A 23556-nucleotide genomic window follows, 5' to 3' on the forward strand; every position below is an offset into this window, starting at 1 on the left:
ATTCACGGTAGCTTTCACATTTTCATACTCAAATAGTTTTCGCTGTTAGGATTTTTGTGACTGACTATCTTGACCTTATATTTAGGTTCTCTCAAAGATATATATCAAACAAGTACCTACCGATTTATATCGAATAATTTTTAGTTCATGCTTTTATTGTAGGAATTTAAATGTTTATTTGATAAGTGTAATTATAGAACTTTAGGATTTGTACATAACTTCGTTAATTCATTAGATGTTAGCCTGAAGATTGCGCTCGTCAGCATATTGCAGTTGAAAACTGCTGTAGAAGTTACCTATTAGCGAGAGTTTTCTAAGTGTTTTTGTTTTTATTAGGTACACACTTTTCTTACTCAAATGCTAGTAAAATGGTATTAAAATATATAAGCACCTTTATAAATAGATTGTCTTTACATTAGAACACACCTGGAAGCAAACTCTTAACTCTTCTCAGTAATTTCACGAGTGTCGACGCCCGACGGCTAACAACACTCCAAAAAAAAAAAATACAACTAAAACTTCATTGAATCATACACCTATACACCTATTTTTCATAAGTACACATATTGTACATATAAAGTATTCTTCACTATTCAAAGAAACACCAATATTTGGCAGAAAAAGTAATAAAGGCTGCACTCTAATATTTTCTGCATAGCTGTCTAGTCTTTGTAGAAATTTGTCACTGTTGCCAAATTTCATTCAGGCAAACACGATTATATTTTTAAGGAAATGTATATAAATAGTAATAAGTAAAATGAGACAAAGCTTCGAATAATCAAAATCAAACGTAAGAAAGTCAAAAATTACAAATAGAAACAATCTTCCATATTTTATATTCTGCTAAACTATCTTAGTGTTAACAAAAAGATGAAAGCATTATGTTTATTAGAACCAGTGAAAGCATTTTCCAGTTCAAGGCTAACAGAAACTTGCATGCCGTTCGACATTCCATTACTTCAACAACATTGTTTATTACGTAACTGAAATTATGAAGAAATACTTCTTCTACGTGTGCTATTTATCACTTTAATGAATGTATATGACCGTCTGAATTGGGAATATGCTGGTCCTTACAGAACGAGCAGCCTCACAAAGCAATAATTGCCGCGCGAAAGATATCGATCTGTGTGAACGTGGCTCGGCTGAGGAAAATGACGTACATTGTATAGTGTCATTTCCTAGTAACACCTAATAAATAAATATTTCACGAAAATTTTCACACACGGCAAGTTCTGATCTCACACTAAGCTTTCGCTTGTGTTATGGAAACCAGATGGCTGATAAACATACATAGGTATATAATTTTTAAATAAATACTCATATAGACAATAAACACCCAGACACAGAGTGTTCATCACACAAATATTTGCCCTGGGTGGGAATCGAACCCAAGACCTCTTGCTTGGAAGGCGGTCATTACCTACCAAGACTATCGGTCAGTCTAAAAATTCTATAGTACGTCCTACACCTTATGGAGCAATGTTCGACTGTTTCACTTTTCGATTACTTCATCTTGCTATTGAATGAATCTATTTTTATACGAGGAAACAAACAACTTGACATGTAACGAAGTGGGAAGTGTCGTCTATTTTGAGATCAATATCCTGTTGTAAGATTGTGAAAATGGTATTGTGAACACAACTATTAGATAAAAACATTGTTCACTCTATAACTCTACATGTTAAAAATATATATTAATAATAAATTATGCTAATTAGCATTTAGTTAGTTTCAACAAATAGATAATATGAGCGAATACTGCTCGAAAATCGAAATACCAAATCATTTTATTGTTTACCAACACAATAGAATTGCAATTTCTATTATATTTAAACATTTATGCATAATGAATTCTCATTTGAAATGCCTATATTCTTTCTAAAATGCAAACAATATTAATGTTTATTCTTGTGTGAAAATATGAACACAATATTTGTATGTACAATACATTAACGTTTGAATCTTAAAATGTCTATAACTACGTAGAACAATGAATATAGTACTAATTACAGTTACGAGTACACTAATGAAGATGAACGACGAATCGGAAACCGTTCACAACACAATCTAAAGGAATAATTTGATGCCAAATGCAATAACAAAGTTATGTAATTACAGCAGAAGTACAAATAGCACTAGCTTTGTGCCTTACTTCACTATCAAATTGATTCACACAGGCTCATTATGTTTAATATGCACACTGCGCTTTCATAGTGTGAGCTCTCAACTAGCAACTTTTCTGCTCACACGAGAATTGTTGGTGTTATTAAAGACTGAAGAACCACCCCTGCTAAACGTGAATAACTACATAGTATAAAACAAAGTCGCTTTCTGTCTCTATGTCGCATGTGTGATTAAATCTTAAAAACTACGCAACGGATTTTGATGCGGTTGAGGTTTTAGTCAAAGTGGGCAAAGCCTCAGGCGAAAAGCTAGTATCGTATAACGTAAACGTGTATCAATTTTTTAACAGATTTCGTAAAAGAACAATTCTTTTTTATTTTTTAATAAAATTATCTAAAATTTTTCTATTTTTACGTACGCTACAGTTCGGCATTTATCAATCAATCTGTTAGTCAGAGTACACTGTACAGTGTACAATATCAATAATTAAAACACCCACTTGGGTGTGAATTTTGTGATGGATTCGGATATAAAATTTAAAGGTACAACTATAGGTACAACAGTTTCATTGTCAGTGTATTAACAGTTTCGTCTATACAAACATACTAAGAGCATTACATTTTTTTTTATTGTTTAACAAAAAATATTATTTGACGCAGGTCCTACACGTGATCGACCAAGTGCTACAACCGCTGCTCCCTCACGGCCCGAGCTCCATCGGCTCTCCTGTTTACAACCCCAATGCATATCAGTTTCTGGAACATTCAGACGTATTCGATATTGGCCAACATCGACTCAGGTATAATTCTATGCAAATAAGTCAGAAGGAACATTTTTCCAACATTTTTTCATTGCTGCTCCACTTATGTGAACTAACCTAGATATACCTGTCTATGAATAATATTTCAATTCTAATCAGTAGTCATTCATGACGTTAGCGCTTTCAAACAAACAAAAAAACAAACTCTTTAGCACACACCTTTTACATTTTAGCAATTATGAATCAATTAATTTAACATTGTAGATACTTTCTAGATACAGGAAAGGTGTGAATTTACTTAAAAGAATTTCGTGACAAGTATAAATTTTCCGTAACGTTAATATTCCGTTTAATATAATTCACATGTCAAAGTTACTTTTAGCTTATGATACACAATATTTGCCAACTTCGCAGACAGTTGAAATTTATTTATATCTATAACTTTTTCTATTAGTTGAAGCATTAGTCTCAGAAATATTATCAGCAATGGAAACAAGAACACAATATTTATTCAATCGATAAATTGCTTGATCGATAATAGGGTAAACTTGCATAATTCGTACCTGCGCTTAAATCGTACCTCGTCTATATCTCGACTTGGGTAATAGTTACCAGCGCCTCTGGTGGCATAAAATGTCAATAATAGTCGGCCATATTGCCATGTGATAAATAAATACCTGTTACGTTGCTCCCGACTAAAATATTTATCAAGTAAGTTTTTTCTTACTTTTTGAGTATTTTTTTCGCACACTTCACAAGAACTGTCTTCCAAGTATACCGTTCATAAGTTGTTTAACTATTTATTTTATATTTATGCGTATATTTGTGAATATATTTCACATAGTAAAGCCGGCTTGTTCGTTGACAGTTTTTTTTGCGGCAAATTTGAAATTCTTTTGATACTTGTGCCTATTTCGTACTCGCAGCAACTTCTTAAAACGTACCTGTACGAACGAACGAAAACACCTCAAAAAGGAAACAAGAAAAAGAAACAAGAACAAGATGAAAATGACCGTTGGTATTGCAAAATATGTCAAGAAGACGTTAAAGAAAACATGATTAAATGCGGTAATTGTGAAGTATGGGTACCTACCCATACTTCACAATTACCTACATGAGCTATGTGCAGGGACAACTAAAAAAACAAAATGTTATTACTGCGATGACTGTCAGAATTTGGCAAAGACCATCCGCTGTATTAATAAGAATTAATCTAGGTACATTAAAATTAAGAAAAAGAGGAGAAGATTATTAAGATTGTGATTTTTAAGACTGTAAACCAATGATAGGATCTCAAAGTACGATTTAAGAATATACTAGTACGATTTAAGATGAATGGTCTTAAATCGTACTTTTTTAAGTTTTTGAAAATTGTTTATTTCTCAGAAGTTTATAAGATATATGTTATTTTTTGTTGAAATACTAATAGAACATTAGTGAAATTATAATTACTTAATATAAATAACTGTGTATCATTGTTCATTTCCAAAATTTTTGAGGTTCTCCTTAAGTGGTACGAATTAGGCAAGTTTCCCCTAACTCCTCGAGCATAAGAGGAGCGTTCAACTTTTCACTTCTTTGATTAGGTTTGGGTTGCAGTCAAGCGAAATAGAGTTTGCTCAGCCAGCTTTAACCAACGAACGAAATGTGCAATGATGTTAACATAATTACGTACCTACTGTACGTTTGTTTCAATTAGCCATTAAAAATTCACAGCAAAACTAATTTAAAGTTGTGTTTCAACTAGGTGAACTGAATGATAACACAGAACACTATTTGCTACTTTGAATAACAAGGCTCTGAATAAATGGCTTTCCAAGTAGTTTTGATTCAGGCTTCAGTCCAAGCAAATTGTGTCTTAGCAATATTCATTTCGCATTGCATTATATTTGTATTAAAACAACCCCGTGTTTTAATTTATTAGAATAACTTGCTGTGCTTGCGAATTCTTCGCAGTTAAATTACCTATAATCATTTCCTCTAGTAATATCAGTAACTATTCAATATCTGTGGTAATATTAAGGTTTAGTATGATATAAAATACCTTGTCATTTTAATAATATAAAGGATTACCGTAAATAGATAATTAATTCCCTTTATAATCTGATTAAACATAATATTACCATAATTTTCCTGCTTAATATATTAATTATCAATTTTCATTAGCACCGTTTATAATAATAATTATTCCACGAAATATACGATGGATGGTAAATCAATACGGGATTTGTTATATAAAATATATGGTACGTTTCCGTCGGCAATATTTTATTCGTAAATAAGATTGGTTATTTATATCTAATTTGGAAAATATTGAACTGATCGGAAAAGCGGAGTTACGACTGAGGAGATTGAGCAAACTCATTGCTATTATTAAGCTAACGGTGCTTATATTAAAATGTAACATTTATTTTCTAGATAATCAACGACAACGACGATCCATTAAAATGCTTAATTATTTTTATACAGTTATATAACCTCTATGGTAATTGGAACCTCTTTTTGCATTTACAACAAAACTGGCGACCTACAATAATTTGAAGTTTAAAAATGGAACGCGCGAATGGAATGGATTCATTTCGATTAAAAAGTTTTCGGTTAATAATAATAATATTATAATACGAACTTTAATAAGCAAACATCGTACAAAATTAATTTTTGAGCAGTGGAATTGGTGTTGTTGTGATATTTTATGTTTTTAGTGGTAAAGGAATATTATGATAATTCTGTTTTTACATTTTGATAGGTTTATATTGAAATATTCTATGTTTCATATTTTTTATTTAAATCTAAAGAATAAAATCATTATTGAATGTGTGTTGAAAATCAAAATATTTTATTTTGAAATACCTATAACAGTTTTTGTTATGTATGCGTTTATGAAAATAAATATAAATTATATTATGGCAAAAATATAGAATAAAAATCTTTTTTACAGTCGGTAGTCAGTAATATTTCAGTAGTCGGTAATATTTGAACACTTCAAATATCACCTACCTAGTTAATTTCAAATACTTACGTAAATGAATATCATATTTATTTCGATTGTAATTTGTAGGTCGTTCCGGCAGAAAGTTAACCAGCTGCAAAAGAAAGATGTCTTCAATGCTGATGGACGCCATACATTCTTCATTCCCGTAGATGAGGGTTTTAAGGTATGTTCTTTTTTATAAGTCTCTTATGATTTTATTCTTATTTTACCCTTTTACGTACTTTATGTGACCTAATTAGACTGAACTTTACAAAGTAAAACCATTTAAATTATAGATATAATTTATGATAAACGCCTGACGTGAAAGATATGTACAAAATATACCGACAGCCGACAGACTCACTTTAATTAAAATTTATTTTATCACACACAGAGCGTAGACAAAGGAAGCGCTTGCTGTAAATAGGCATTATTTCTTTGAAATTCGTTAGCAAAAATATTTTCCTACCATATTTTGAATGATTGTAAACAAAATTTAAAAACATGCAGGCGCATGTAAAATTATAAAACTTATCGGCATAGAAGATAATTAAATACGAAGGTATAGGTAATTAATTGATGTAAAACATATTATAAAATTATATATTATATTATGTTTTACATTATAATTTTTGAATATATATAATTTTTGAATCATCAATACCTAGACCACTAGGTCTAGGTATTGATGATTCAAAAATCATAAGTTCGTTTTTGTGTTACCTACTTACAAAGTTTTCTAAACATCACTAATTAATATACATTCAAACTGATTCACGCCTACCGTCTTTTTCCGTGTGCTTTCCCACCAATAATGTTCGAGTGTGTGTTTGAAAAGAACCAATCATATCGCTTCATTCAGTTTGAAGTTTGAAGCGTTTAGCGATTGAAACAATACTATTGATTATTTACGAACATTTTTTGCCACACATCCTCGCGGCTCTCACATAATTGGTGGAAAAGCACACTTAGTCCCCCCTCATCCTACAGTAAGTACTATCCACAATACCTACAGTTAAAACAAGAATCTTCTACGCTACGTACATACCAGTGAATAGCCAGCTTTACCTACGTACATTTCCAGCATCAAGCTACGTGAATAGGTTACTAGTTATATTACATTTCCAGCGTTACGTGAATAGCTCTATACATTCTAGCCAACCACCCGCTCGGACCTGATCGACGGTAAAGTGGTGGACGGGCACGTGATCCCGCAACAAGTGCTGTTCACGCACGCGACCCCAGACGGCAAGGAGTTCGAGAGCCTCGCGTTCGGGGACAATGTTAAAGTGATCATATCCTTCACTACGGCCATGAATGGGAAGGAGGAACTGAGTGAGTTACACACGATATTTATTATGTATGTTTTACGGGAATAACAATGTGCGTGTAGGTATATAAATATTTTATTCTAGGTAGGTTTGGTTGAGAAGCATCTTAAACTCTCGTTTTAATTTTGGGAAAAAATTTCATATAATGTAATTTTTTATTAATGTAACTTTTTAGTAGTCTGTGTCCTAACTAGTGTTCAAAATTCGCTTAAGGTATGCTATATAAACTATAGTACCAGATAATGTAGAAAACTTAATTGGATTTTTCTTAATTAATCTGTGCATTTGTTGATTTTCCTAATTTAAGTTCGTTTTTTCTTAACCAGTGGTAGGAGCTTTCCACCAAATGTGTCTTTAGACGTGTAAATACAATAACAACCACGCATACGTGACATTGTAGACTAAGGTACTCTAGTTTATATGAGAGTCCGCGAACGAACACGTTTTCGATTTTCAAAGAATGAAAACTACACAAAAGATTTATTTTCTAAAAGCTTCTTCCGACCTGTGCTCCAGATTTAATAAGAAAACAGCACGAATGGCGCTTGAAGTTTTTACTTCAACTTGTTAGAAAAGGAAATAAGATGACATTCAAGTTAAGGACTCATTCTTAATGAACATCAAAGAAATCTTGTATTTTTGGTTTATTTTATTTCTTTCAATTAATCACAGTGACCGGTTTTGACCTTAATTACGAAATGCGTATTATATTTCTCTTGAGATAAAGATAACGCCGCCTCAAAAAACAATAAGCAACTGAAATATAAGTGTCATAATATTATGTAGGCAGTTTAATTAAAATCATGGTACATTGTTATCTCAACGTTAAGCGGGGTTGGCCTATTTCACCATTTTACGTAAATGTGAATGAACTTTACTTTTTTCAAAATAATACGTAGAATATTGTTTTACACAACCCAAATTTATAATTTCTTTTAATATTTTTTTGAGAATTCGTTTTATAAACTAAATAGGTAGGTAGTTATCTCTTTAGAGGCATTTTTTTTTGTTGCGTAAACTTGTCTTTCCTTACGAAAAAGTCCATTATTATAGGATAAATGAATACCTATATATAACATTAATTTAAAGATTATTTTCTACCATGTAACCCAAAATAGTTACTTTCCGATGAATATAGCTTACTAAAGAACATTTCCTTTAAACCTTCCCTTACACTTGAGTCGACAAATCTGATACCGTCTTTCAGACTGATTCGCAACGTTTTATAAATTTTGCTTACTCTGTTTTATTGCCTGCTTTAATATTTTGACCCATGAAAATAAAAGTGGAATTACAAAAACTCTCTTTTCTATGAAATAATTATTAATAGGTAGGTACTTATACCGAGAATTGTTTATATCAAATCAATCACTTAATATCTTTTCCGAAGCCATAACTAATTAATAGTTTTACAAATTAAATTATACTGATATATAATAGAGTTCTGCACATTGAATACCTACAGCTAAAGCCTTGAATATTTTAGCAGTTGAAGTTAACTTAACGTTAATTTATTAAGTAAACGTGTTTATTCAATTAAAAGGAATCTCTCAGAAATTGTAGCGGGAGATCAAACAGCCACAGAATCATCTCCCAAGTGAATATTTGATGTCCTCTCAAATAATATACATGCAAGGGCTTGCGTGCAGAATGTTAAATTTTCCCTCCGACTTATTTCAGCTTTTGTAATTTTTATAGCGCGCTGAAATGCAAACAGCTCAGGATTTGAATAAATAACGTTACTCAGAAAATTAAACTTTACATTTCATATTTCTAAATACGAGAAATATTATCCCTCTTGTATTATCATCGAAAGCTCTTTCAGATTACAGTGTTTATTTTATGTAGACCGTACAAAGCAGCGTAATGTTTGATCGTAACAAAGTATGTATCTGTTATTTTATGCATGATACTGTAAATTTGTTTGGGAAAAGTTTTACAGTTTATTTTTGCTATAATTCTCCAATTATAGTAAGGATTGCATTTTCAGTAACAAGACATTGTTTATCTAAGAAAACTAACTCGATTCCGTTAAGAACAAGTGACTTTACACACGCTTGAACATATTGTGACAAAAGCAGAAATCCAATTCGTGAAAGCACCTCGTCCCATTTTATCCATGTCTAGACTCAGCTTGAAGAATAAAGTTTACTGTTATCCTTACAGAATTTTAATTTAAATGTCATAACATCATTCCAAAGAACTGATATGATTAAAAAAAATTATATCACAAAAGCTTCTAACTTGATATTAATTTTTGACTTGTGTTTAGTAGCTTCTCTTGTATTTGTATGTAACAGACTCCTTTCGATTCGATTTTGACCTATACTACATAATTAAATTAATTAAATTTTGTAGACGACCTGTCAAGGATCGGTGACAATACAAAAATTAAAGGAGTTTAACCGTATGTTTAGTTTTAGAAAACTATTAAATTGTTTCAGTTGTATTTAGAGCTGATCCCCATGTGTATCATTTATCTATACTTACATCGTATTGAAAAACACCATAAAGAAATAATAGTTTGTCCAGTTTTGGGAAATTACTAATAGCAAATTTCAATATTTCAATGTTTTTTGTGTGTTTTGCTATACCGGTTTATGTGTGGTGTATAATTGAGAACAATAAATTCTTCTTTCTTTCAATATAAATACTTCTTTATACAAGTTCATAATTTGCGAGTACATTACAGCATACGTGAAATCCAACACGGTGGCCGGTGACACGAAGCACAGCCGCGGCGTGGTGATGGCGGACATCGTGCGCGCCAACATACCCGTCAAGAATGGAGTGGTACATCTCATTCAGCGCCCTTTGATGGTCGTGGACACTACAGTTGTTGATTTCTTGAAGGTCAGTAATTATAGTTTTGATAAAATTTGTATTTTTTAGTTGAATATAATATATACAAAGACGAGAAATTTGTTTAGTAATTTGTGGTATTGTAAAAATAGTTTTGGGTGTTGTTAAACTTTAGCAAAAAATCAATGGATTTTCAAAAGTAAGTTCACGTTTTAGACGTCCTTATTTTCTATATACTTTCTTTCTATTATTTCAATATCTGTTGTAATAAAAATGATGATAATATCCTACCGACATCATAATTCATAATTATTTAAAACACTTTTACAAATTATGATATAATTGTCTGTAAATGAAGAAACTCTGGTTTTGTTCCATTGTATTGAATTATAAAGTTGCTCGTACAATTTAGAGAATCTTGTTATCGTTGTACATTATTTAATTCTCGCTTAAAACGAGCGGTCTTGGAAAGTAATTGAATAACAAAGTTTTTGAAACCTGTCGTTACCTTTTGGCTTCATTATATGGAAACCAGGCTATGAAGGTAAAATGAACGATTCTTTACTTATTTTTCAATGTTTATTCTTGTAATGTCCTGTTAATTTTTTTTAATATTTCTTTAAAAGAGCACGTTTTAAAGTTGGTTCGTGACTGACATAATTAAACTACTTAGTTGGCTATTTTTAAAGCCAAGCCTCTCGGTAACTTTAGATCTGGCTTATGAAAAAGTGATAAGTCGTTTTGTTTGAAAAGTTGTCGTTTTTAGTCTGCATGTGACTCTGAGGAGCAAAATGAAACTTTGGTAAGCGGTTGAATGCTCAAACTGCTAAAGTTGCCCAGTAGGCACGTAGTTCAATAGATTTCGTACCCTCCCATGCGAAATAAATATAATTAATTACGTGTTCGTCTTGCGAGCCCAATAGTATATTTTATTATTTATTTTTCTACTTGTTACACTATTACACTTTATCTTGTTTCAATCGTTTGTGGCTAAAAGGTAAGATATAAACAAATGATGACACGATTTTTTATTTATTTGTTTAATAATGTCTTATAATATTAATAATGTCTAATGATATTCTTTTACAAGGTTTAATCAGAAATTATTATATTCATTTTTTTTTAGAATTTGATAAACATTTAAAGCTGCATACTGGTAAATTTGTATCACGGTAAACGGTAAATGTGTAACCACGATATATTTCCTTAATTTTATGTAAAACATCACATTATCTCCTTCCATACAAACCACTTTAAAGACCCACCCCTTTCATCATTCATTACTGCCAGTATACAAGTACGTGACATGATTATAATGTAACATTTTGAAACAAACATTCACTGTGAAATAACGCTACAATAATAAACAATTAGGTATGTTTAAAATTTTAAAATACAATTAAATAATTTCAGTATAAAGTATGAGATACATTTATACAAGTACATGCTGTAAAGCGTGTAAAATCTCAAATGGTGTTTCAATTTCACTTGTACTTCCCGAGCTAGACAGACGTGAGACTGATAAATCCTGATAGAGCACGCCCTTGCTACTTTAAAGGTAGGGTTGCCATCCTTTAACAGTAAGCTCTCGAAAGCTTCCTCGAGAGCTTGAACTCGGACTTGTTGAGAGGACTTAAGCACTTTCAGAGTATTTAAATGCACGCGGGAAAATAATTTCATAGAGAATTTCTGAATCGATTAAGTTTCAGTAAATGAGGACGTTTTTATAATGCCATTCAATTCCGTTTGAATTTAATTAAATTAAGACTATAATGTATACATAAATGGCGCGACAAAATTATTGAAAATAATAAATAAGACATTACTACTGAAGAATTTGTACCATTAGGCATTAAGGTTTTAAATGGCAACCCTATTCCCGCCCTTTAAGTGCTTGGAAGAATTTACATATCGTTTGCCCCGCAGTATATATTATGCTAAAATTGAACATATTGTTTTAGTATTATTGGTACTTAAGAGCAGTAATAATATGAGTTAAATTTTCACATGTTTACGCACATCCGTGGATCCCGCATGAATTATCAACTTTAGGGCATTGTAAGTATATTTTGCATGTTTAGCATATTTTATTCACACGTAGTATATTATTTTAACACAAATATAAATCATACATATAAGAAGATAAATGTATGCATCTTTTATGATCCAAGCTCTATTCAAAGTTGAAAAGGAGTCTCCTAGTGAGTGCATAATATTTTTAACACGGTTTTCCCTCTGTAATTTACGAATGAGCGTGCTAATTCTGGCTAATTCAATTAGTAGGTTTGGTATACATTTCGTTTATGTTAGTTTAAAATTAATTTGGGATTGAAGGTATGTACAAAATTTAATGATGCTTGTTCCATGTGCGTGTTATATAATATTATGGTTGTTTTAACTTTATAATTTATTGATGAAAATTGTATTTATATATTATATCATTTTTTAAATGTTTAAATCAATTGTTTTATATAGAAGGACAAATCATTATTCCATAGTTAAGACTTTGTCCCTGCTTTATTTTTATAGGATTAAAATAAAATAGAGTTCAGTCTTACTTTTTTAGTCCCCGCCTAATACTAATTGTTTTTTACAGTTCTTACAGCGAAGGGTTCTTAACTAAATTTAATACTCAGTTTAATTACTGTAAAATGAAAAATATAAAACCCTTTACTCAATTTAATGAAATTGTTTTTTTTTTTTTTTTTTTTTTTTTTTATTTATTATCAGAAACAAAAAAGGTTTACAGATATATTATACAGCTTGTGAATTAAAAAACCACTGAGGTTTATAGTAATGTTCGTACACAATAATTTATAAACAAAAACAATTTCGGTTTAACTGTAGAATACATAAGCTGAGTCTAAAGTTTGCACAAAAATAACAGTTTTTTTTTTTACTTACAACTATAACATCAACTACAACTTGTCTAGATAATATTGCTTAAGTTTACGTTTTATATTTATTTTAGTAATACAATTTCTTAATTTAGTATCCAACCCATTCAAGATATCTGGTATCAAGAACGCGGTACGTCGTTGGCCATACTTGTTTTTTGAGAATGGTTTAATTAATTTATTAAGAGTAGTGTTCCGTGTATGGTAAGAGTGTGAATTTAATGTTTGATATTTTGTGTTGAAGAAGTTTTCTTTGAGCAACTGAAATTCAAATTTATAATTAATTGGCAGGACACTGCAATGTTTGAAAAGTTTAGGTATATCATTATTAAATTTTCTTTTTATTTGCGGTGACACAATTTTTTTGAGAATTCGAACTTGTATGTTCAGAATCCTGTGCATATATGTTTTATAAGTCCTACCATAGCTACTAAGGCCGTATGATATTATAGAGTCAGCAAAAGCATTGTACAGCAACAGTCTTGTTTTATATGGTAATCTGTTTTTAATAATATACAAGACTGCCAGAAAAGATCGAAGTTTGTTGTGTAATTACATTCTCTACATAGCAAGTTTTTATTAATAAACAATGAAATCTTACCTTTTAACTAATATTTTTTCTAACGAGTTTCATTTTATGTTTAGAATAAAACGACTGAGACGACTTTTATAGAGTAATTACATTAAATAAATAGTTGCCAACGCTTTACTTGTTTAGGAAAAAGAAGACGGTCCGCTGTGCAAATTTTACGAAGTCATAATGGACTTGGGGCCAAACAACCAGTTTCTGAACGAGTTGAACTTGGCCAAGGATATCACGCTGTTCGCGCCTTCCAATGAAGCCTGGAATGAGAACAGCGTACAGAATATACTCAGGTATTTTTTTTTGTCATGTCACAACTCACATGCCCTTTTTTCTATTCTTTAATATATACACTGAGTAAATTTATACTAATGAGAATGGAATGAGAAATGTAAAAGAAACACTAACTAAAATTGAGTCGTAAATATGCAATACGAAATTAGGTACAGGTAAATTACAATTAATTCAAAATTAAGTAACAACTATTTTATTCATCATTTTCTATTTCCAAAGATGATACATATACAACATAGAACAATGTACAAATTCGTATCGAACTTCCCACAATTTTGCGCTATTACTCCGCGTTGCCAATCTAGTGACAAAGTAAGTGAATCATGCACTGATTCCCGAATCCAATCACCATTCACGCTGCAAATCCATTTAAAGGTTCTTTTCTAATCATGTACGCTTCATCTCCGCTGATATGAAGTCTAATTCTCAACCATCCTCTAACGTAACATGAAAATTTGATTAGGATACGTGATTTCATGTGATACTTATCGATCCTTTCCAATATTGATTTAGTTTTACAGATACAGACTATATTATGCTTTCTTATTATTGTGATTAGAAGTATGGGCAAACATTCGAAAATATGTGAAAATAGATGTTCGAAAACATTGGCTCTTGTGTAATTTTGAATTAAAAAGATTGTTTTTCTATAAATTAATGTTTCAAATGTTTTGTCTAAATTCTATCACTACAGTAAAATACAGGACGAAGTATGCAGGAAAATTACATATTATGTTAGCAACATGTTGGATTTGATCAATTTACAAAGTAGAGTCGAATATTATTCATAACCTTTATATTCACCGCAACATGTAAGTCCGTAAAAAAGAACAGTTATTAAATCTAAGTTTTTTTTCTCTAACAGAAACCACCAGAAGCTTCGAGAAATTTTAAGCCTCCATTTGGTTCGCGAGCGATTACCGATGGACGTCATAATCCACAATAACATGAATCAGGTCAGTGAATTTAATTGAATTTTAATACATTATATGAGTTGCCAGGTTTACATGTTTTATGATCTAATTTTTAATATGTAACATGTTTTTAATTCTACATTATATATTTTATTCCTCATCAAAATATACAAACATACACTCTATAATTATCCTGAAAACATAACTGAAGGCTCTGGCGATTCTTTTTTTTATCATCTTATAGAATTTCAGAGTAAGGTTAAAAACCTAGGTAATAATTTATTTATTTATTCATCTAGTTTCTAGATAATATTTCTACTTAACAAATTAACAATATACAAATTGTTTTCGAATTGCTGCTGAACGGAATAGCTTCCTGAAAATGTATGTTAAGGATCGTGATGTTGTTGTTGATATGTTAATAATGTTGTAAATGTTGTTGTTTAAGTGTTGTATAAAATATAGTTAATTACTCAATTCTATTAAATTATTATAAAGAAAAAGTGAGTAGCGAGACGGTTTATTATTTTGTTTTTTACAAATAAATATAAACTTATTCAGTAAGACTACTTTTAAGAATAAATTTGCGGCCAAGCAGCATTTAACGAACGCAGAATGGTCAATTATATCCTCAATTATTTACATCACAGAACACTAACTTTTAATTTCAAATTAAATGTAATCGTCTATTAAATAATAAACCGTTTAATTGTTATGGTAATAGAGTAAGGTAATACAGTATGCAGTGAGCAATGAGCATGTCTATCATCGTTGTCAATTTAGGCGTATTGTCCGTCTGTGTTGCACGTTTCATGTCCCACAGATCTGAATACCTCAAGTTCTAGTTTACATATTGATTCAATCGGAGCATGAAATAGTCGTTTGTGAGACGAACCTTGATGTTGAAGCGGAAACCCAATAGTTAGAGCTTGCTTTTAAAACTAGGCTTGAGGGTAAAAATACAAAAGGAGTATTTAAAAAAATGTGAATAGTTGTCCATAGCAGAGCTGGATTTGAATCCTTTAATATCAACACTTCTTGAATGTGTTTGTTATCCCATCAAATAGAATGAACAAAATAAATAGTTTAAATTCCACGAGTAAAACGCTTACTACGGCTGCTGACTGACCTTCATTTGTAAGTCGTGATTAATTGTCTGGCTTCTAATCCCGCCTATGAATCCAATTTCTCTATAAAATAATAAAAATCTAAAGGCTCTCATTGCTTTTTTATTAACTTTTAAAACCATTAAAGAGAAAAAATATTCATACCTACATATTCTGGCCTTGGAGTACTTTAGTTCTAGTGCACACGTGTCGTTCTTAAAATACATACAAAAATTTAAAGAACATAACGAAACGATCGATCGACACGTGTGCGCTAAAGCCTCTAGCATACAAGGTGTCAAGGTTTCAACCCTAGTTCTTCCAACCTGGGGGGTGACCATGATGGCTTAAAGCTCATTCCTAGTGTGGGAAAGTTATGGCGTTGTTTATAGTTTTGTCAATTTCCCTCACTGGTATTAGTACTGCTTTAAAACATGGTAATCCACCTGGTCTAAACCCATATCAGAATTCAAACTGAAAAAAAAATGTGTGCGTGTACTAGTGTACACACGTAAGAAGTGAAACTTCTTTATGACCTTATTTGTCAAAAAATAATTTACTTTATGCAACTTTACAGAAATACGTCGAATCACGCGTGGTAGGGACTAGGAATAAGAAAAAGATGACGCGTAACGGAAAAATGTCACGCGTAACGAAAAAAATATTACACTAAATTTTTTTCCAACCCCGATAAAGAAGTTTCACTTCAAAAAAATACTTACACAAACATAGACCCTCCTTTCGGAAGCCGATCATAAAAATAAAACCAACCTCCGTTCTGCCGATTAAAAGAAAAACCCTTCCCGCCAGATCTACCAAGCGCCAACCGCTCTCCCCCGTAAGTATCTCTACTTCAACGTGCTGGAGTCGCGCACGAACCAGACGCTCACCGTAGAGGGGGGAGGAGTGAACGCGACGGTCACACAACCGAACATTGCAGCTACCAACGGGTTCGTGCACATCATAGATAGAGTGCTTGGTGTACCCTATACTACAGTGTTCGATAAGATGAAGACGGATCCGATGCTCAAGTGAGTAGCTTTAGTGTATGGTGAAGGATGCAATGCAATTTGTATGTAATGGTTCTTTTAATTTATTGGGCGGGTCCACACATAATGAACTGATTCGCGAATCAATTCGGTGTAATCGTGGCATTAGCCAAAGAAAGCGCTTATGCTACCGCTTGGGTGTTATCAGTCCTAGGCGGAATATGCTTCGCGAGGTTGCTTGTTCTGTGTGTACCAGCCTATTGTCAATTTTTAAATAAGTTCTGTAAATCATAACAGCGTTTCAGGATATCTGATCCGATCAGTATCAGATGCCGATACATTATCGGGGCAAGTAAAATCTATGAAATATTTAAACTGACATAATATATGTATATAAATATATATCTATAAAATAAACTCAAGAACGGCTGAACAGATTTGAATTAATATTAGTTTGATTGATTTATTGGTCTTCGGAGAGCAACTCAATAAAAAGCTAGCAAAAAATTGGCTTAAAAGGTTAAGTTTGAATAATCCTGAAATAATAATTTTAGGTAATTTCTTGACTTAGGACATTTACTATATACCCAATAATATAGGCTTAACTTTCAAAGGCAAACAAAACAGACCTTTTTAAATGAGAAAGTAGTCTTGTCTTTACGAAGGCTTAGTTTTGGCTTTTTATAGAGACTAAAATATTAAATGTTAACGATGTCTCGGAAAACACCAACTTCGTTTTACGCAAATGTATAAAAGATATTGTGAAGGTCGTAGATGAAATAAAATACCCTACTGTGCAAGTATTAGAACTAAGACTCAGTTTGATTTTTATCTACTTAAGTATTTCTAATGTTGTCTTTTATCTGGGTACAAATAACTATTCAAAATTTACAAAGTATTCTGTAAATGGATAAAAGCAATCCGCGCGTCATTGAAATTGAAAGAGGAAATCCTCCGTCTACATTTTAAAGTAGTCCTGATAAAACCAAATGGTTTTAGTCATTCAACTGCATTGTTTCGATTCTATTCTATTTCATATTGTTTGAAATGTTTATTGATTCCATCGGTATAAGCATGCAAGCGTCATAATACTTGAACTATTTTCTATCCAGACACGAATAATATTTACGGTTTTCATACATTTGTCTAGATATTTATGTATTTTCTGCCTGTACTGAAATGTTGTTAGCAATAATTTATTTTATTTTGTATACATTTTTTATTAAAAAGATAAGTAAGTTGGCAGGCTTTTATCATTATAATACCAACCTTTTTTCACTTACAAAGGTACTATTTTATTGCAATTAATTCTTTAATCCAAAAAGACACCACTTTATTTCACTAAATCTTTATTTTATCGTAATATAAATAAATACACAACAAAAAGTTTAACATAATGCAGTACAATATGATATAAAATCACACACAAAATCACAAAATAATTAAAGTTGGATTGAACGTCGAGTCCGGCTGTATGAAATGTATTGATGAAAAGAAAAACCATCGCTTTATCGAAATTCGTTTTCGTTGAATAATAAACATTCATAATAATCACAATCATTAACAATTCTGTTAATTCATTTATACAATGAATTTTCCCGAAGTTTCGAATATATTTTGCGATGTGATGAACCAAAATTGTATTCTCGTTCATGTATATTGTATAACTAGCTTCCGCCCGCGACTCCGTCCGCGCGGATGTCGGTCTTCGCGTGGATGGTTTATTTATCCATTTTGAGTACCTCTGACAATAACATCTTATAAATATCTATTGGACCCAATTCCCAAATACGGCTAGGCCTATAATAATACGCAACGTGTGTTCGCGGTTCTACGGAACAACGTCTATGGATAAAACTGAAAAATTAAGATTATTTTTTTTCTACGTATTTTTCCAGGATAAAAAGTATCCTATTTTACGCCCAGGATAATAAGGTATAATTATACCAAGTTTCATCGAAATCGAACCGCTAGTTTTCACGTGATGCCTTCACATACAGACAGACAGACAGACAGACAGACAGACAGACAAAAATTTTTTTAATCACATATTTGGGTTTGGTATCGATCCAGTAACACCCCCTGCTATTTATTTTTTCAATATTTTCAATGTACAGAATTGACCCTTCTACAGATTTATTATATGTATAGATATAGAGAAGTGTTTCAAACAATAAAAAAATAGTTATATTTCAAGTTTTATGGGAAAGTTATTATAATTTATGATAATGTTACAGCAGTCCGAAGTGTATTTTATAACTTAGACTACCAAGTACCGTGAAGAATATAAAAATTCATTTTTGTTGAATAATTTTTCATAAAAGAGCGTTGGTTCACCAAGAAAGGAATACTTACTATGGTTTCATAATTTCTGCAGTATTTGTCTTAATTGAATAATTATTGTCATTTATTATAGTATTATGCTGAATACGCAAATCGAATATGTACCACAGAAATAAGTATTTTCTTGGGATTAATTTTAGTTTTTCGCGGTTTGGTATGGTTTTGCTCACGGCCAAGGTTGCTGTAAAGCGTTCAAAACGTTGTAAATAATAAAATCGCTGCAAGATTCCATAAAAAGGTTAAATTTCTTCATTTATGTATATTGTTGTATCTTTGGAATACATTTTAACGTATATTTAAATTGTGTTGTTAGATTCAAGATGAAATATTTATTGCACTAAATTTTAAAGAATGACGTATTTTTACTAGAATTTATCAATCCTCGAAGTTTTCATAGCCCTTTTACTATGATTATTGATTACATTATTGCGTAAATGCCTTTTTACGTGATTGCAACTCAATTACTTCATACAAAAGTGCCATAACAACTTATTCCATATGATTCTAGTATAACTTACAACCTTGGCAAGCGGCAGATGTTCAACCACCAGCTCAACGACTTGGAGCATCGCTACACATACTTCGTGCCGCGGGATCACGCTTGGCTCAAGTTCCAAATTAAACACCCTTCAGCTTACAATGCTCTGTTTAAAGAAGATTTCGGTTACTATGTAAGTATAATATTCTAAAAATTATTTTTAATAGGTCAAATCGCTATTTAATGATTAAGTAAAAAAGCTAATAATTCGATTATTAAAGTAATAATAATATCTCTTATACAAACTGGAACCTAAATCAACAATTAAATTGCCTTGAAATACAAAGATCCAATTTTCATGAAAATTACAGGATGGTAATTTCTATCGTTTATATTGAGATGTAGGTTCGTAAGCAAATTAGTGGAATTAACGTTTTCGCGTTTTATCGATATCGAAATTGTATAACATTTTGCATTTATTAATATATTTTCTTACTGTTTTAAATGTAAATGTAAGTAAACTGAAGAAACTAGAGAATATTTTGAAGCGAGCGGAGACACTGTTTATTAATTTAATTTTAAGTGGAAGAAGCCGCTATCGTACGACGCTAATAGCTTGGTATAGGAAAATTTGCTAGTAAGATGAAAACAGTATGTTTAAATTACTATCAGTTTCTAATTTTAATACCAAAAAGACATATTAAGAAAACCTATGTTTACGTTTTATTAGCATTTTAACATTTACTGAATCTGGATCACCGTGTCTATAAATTCACATACATTATAAAATTGCGTTTATTAATGCGGGTATATCGAGGACCGAGATCGAAAGTTCGGCTTTATGAACAGTTTCGGAGTTTTGGGATTTTAATAATTTTCCAAATTCTGATACGCACCCGAACCGACACGTTCCATTTATTTAATCGACTTGAAGTTATTTCGCTTTGTACCCATTTTCAAATATAATAAAGTTGTTCATAATTTTCTGTCGCAGGTAATATGTATTGCTAATAAATCATGACATAACTTGTAATGTGAAATGCTTTATGGTCTGCTACGTACCTAGCTCTTTGCACATAATATTGTCATGTATATCCAGTTGCATACACAATACACATACAATTTCAATTGATTGTTAGTAATTTATAACCTTTGATTTAGTTAATTCGCCCCTGCCCTGTTTCGCAGAAAGGTAAGGAAAGTATTGGCGAATACTTACTTCATGATTCGGAACCGTTTGGAAAAGGATACGTTCCTCCTCGTCAACTTATGTGTCATACTTGAATCTGTCATCTGTTTCTGGTTCAATCAGCTACTTCATTATTGGCTTGGACTCTTTACTGATACGCCTTTGTTATATTAAATAACTAGTTTCCGCCCGCGACTCCGTCCGCGCGGAAAAATTAAGAAAAATGAAGATTAAATTTTTCCTACGTATTTTTCCGGGATAAAAAGTATCCTATTTTATGCCCAGGATAGTAAGGTATAATTATACCAAGTTTCATCGAAATCGAACCGTTAGTTTTCACGTGATGCCCTCACATACTGACAGACAGACAGACCGACAAAAAAAATTTTAATCACATATTTGGGTTTGGTATCGATCCAGTAACATACCTGCTATTTACTTTTTCAATATTTTCAATGAACAGAATTGACCCTTCTACAGATTTATTAAATGTATAGAAACGGTTGCTAGTTAATTAAATATAAGAAGTTTATGAAAAAGCTAATAAACTGGTTGCGTAAATCGCACTATAATAGGCTGAAGATAATTTAAGAACACCGGTTCACAAACAGCCTAGGCTATTTATGAAACAGCTGATTTATCTTCGTCTCGCGACATAGACGCAGCAGATCCTGGAGCGGCACCTGATCCGCGCGGGGCGCGCGTACACGGTGTCGGACATGAAGCTGCTCGCCAACGAGACGCACCCGCTCGTGCTGCCCACCGCGCGCGACCCGCTGCGTCTGCGCGTCAAGGAGTCCGACAAGAGTGAGTGCACACATACGTAATACGTTATAATACGTTACATTTATTCCCAAAAAAGATGATACAGTACATTAAAAATCAGACAACACTTATAACTTAAAAAAAGGTATAGCATTACATGTAGACGTAATAATATTATTTAGTAACTAGACTAAAGCCGTATTCAGAAAGTAAGATGGAAACTTATAAGTACTGCTCGTTCTACACAAAGGAAGCAGGTTGAAGACCAAGACAAATTTTATATGGCAGCGCCCAGCGCTGACCAGTGCGTGTTGAAGCTTGTCTGGATTTATCGGCACCGTTCAGCGCTTATCGGCCCGTGTTCATATATTTTCCTGCGCGGGTTACCAGCACTGACAAGCGCCGGTAAGCGTTTATAAGTTTCCAGCTTTCTTTCTGCATACGCCCATATAAAGCAGCTTGTATAAGGCTTATGATACACGTACATAAAAAACGTATGACTCATAGAATGTGCTTTGTATATCTTTTGTTTGTGGTAAATAATTTTGGCAAATATGACGGGATCGTTGAATACTTTTTTATTGGGTGCTTTTGTAAACTGATGTTTTTCTAGTTGATGGGATAGTTTTTTTTTTGGGAAGAACTTAACCGTAAAGTATGTGAACCCATAGAAGAAGAGTACATACAACAAATACGGGGATATAAACTATACTAAACTTAAAGTGATGTAATTTATGGTGACACTGAAAAATGCATCTTTCATCATCATGTCTCAATGAATATTAAAATATAGTATGAAATCATGAATAACAAATTGAATGGTATGAAATTTTAAGTCTAAAAAAATATTTACCTGAACGTAAGTAATATCTAAGACTACATGGGGATAACATAAATTCATCCAGGACTTAGTTCTGGGCACGAACCCATAACTCCTACTTTATCTTCAATAGTCACTTGTTAACTAGAATAAATGTGTTATTTAGTATTACAAAATGAATTCAGAACATTTTGGAGCAGTGACTTTTTTGTATTAAAGTGAAAAATTCAACATGCATCTGTCAGAAACAAAACTGCATTAATCATTGTATAGTGTAGTAAATTTACCATTCTTGCAGTTTAATGTTCCCAAAGTGTTTCCACGTTTGCTGGCCAGGCTTTAACAAACCTATACAAAAAATAAGTTTGACAAATGCTATAAATACCTACCTACATATTGTACATATCCTATTCTGAATCTATTTATATGAAACATAACCCTGACCATAGACATTTTAATTTTTAAGTATTATACGCAAAGGGATTATATTTTAAGTCATGATTTATAGATCACTGATGAATAGGAGAAGTAGCAGTTTCAATTTGAATTAAAATAATCCATTTACTGCCAAATTGGATTTAGAACCCGTCGAACTAGCTAATTAAGTGATTAGCGAAGTTAATCCGCGATCCATAAACTATCCGCAATGAAGCTTATTTACCGCGTCTCAATATGGAGTTCGTTATACTAAATTTCTCCTTTTTTAACTTTTCTGCTAACATTTAAAAGAGTGAATTCTGAAACTAAAACAGTTATAAGAAAAGAACTAAAATATACATAGTAGCAAGACTCACAACACGCCAATCTTTTAAGATGCCAGGTATCGATTGTGGCTGATAAAGTGTTCCTTACCTTTTGAGATTGTCCAGATATAAACAGTTTTTACGTCGTTAAAGCCTCAAATATCCCCTTCTGTTGAGATGTTAGCGATCAGTTTTCAAGTGACTTTGCGTGACTTTCTCGCGTAACTAGCAAACTCCGGTCCCGGTCACTCATTAGTGTTAGATAAGTCAGATAACTCTAATGAGTGTAATTTTCACGCTTAAGTAATTTTCATGAGGGTTACTTTCATGAAGGATGCATTTTTTTTTTTTTTTTTTTTTTTTTTTTTAAAAAGTAACACCACATCATACATTATATAAAGTTTTATAAAAAAACATATTGAACATATTAATATCTAAAATATA

At 31.8% G+C, this 23556-nt stretch overlaps 1 protein-coding gene across 5 annotated transcripts in view; it reads left to right on the top strand.

Moving 5' to 3' along the window:
* Nucleotides 1–23556, top strand: part of LOC123693037 (fasciclin-1) — a 79290-nt gene that overhangs the window by 49745 nt on the left and 5989 nt on the right. The window contains exons 4-15 of one of the 5 annotated variants that reach the window (XM_045637938.1): nucleotides 2787–2926; nucleotides 5946–6042; nucleotides 7016–7193; nucleotides 9882–10042; nucleotides 10527–10535; nucleotides 10758–10793; nucleotides 12044–12049; nucleotides 13607–13764; nucleotides 14631–14721; nucleotides 16596–16816; nucleotides 19626–19788; nucleotides 21444–21591. In XM_045637938.1, the coding sequence (XP_045493894.1) occupies nucleotides 2787–2926; nucleotides 5946–6042; nucleotides 7016–7193; nucleotides 9882–10042; nucleotides 10527–10535; nucleotides 10758–10793; nucleotides 12044–12049; nucleotides 13607–13764; nucleotides 14631–14721; nucleotides 16596–16816; nucleotides 19626–19788; nucleotides 21444–21591 (1408 nt within the window). The remainder of the gene's footprint in view (nucleotides 1–2786; nucleotides 2927–5945; nucleotides 6043–7015; nucleotides 7194–9881; nucleotides 10043–10526; nucleotides 10536–10757; nucleotides 10794–12043; nucleotides 12050–13606; nucleotides 13765–14630; nucleotides 14722–16595; nucleotides 16817–19625; nucleotides 19789–21443; nucleotides 21592–23556) is intronic. The other 4 variants (XM_045637940.1, XM_045637939.1, XM_045637941.1 and 1 more) reach the window with 4 other exon arrangements.

The sequence above is a fragment of the Colias croceus genome, chromosome 7 (genome assembly GCF_905220415.1).
Source record: "Colias croceus chromosome 7, ilColCroc2.1".
In the NCBI taxonomy this organism is placed as follows: Eukaryota; Metazoa; Arthropoda; class Insecta; order Lepidoptera; family Pieridae; genus Colias; species Colias croceus.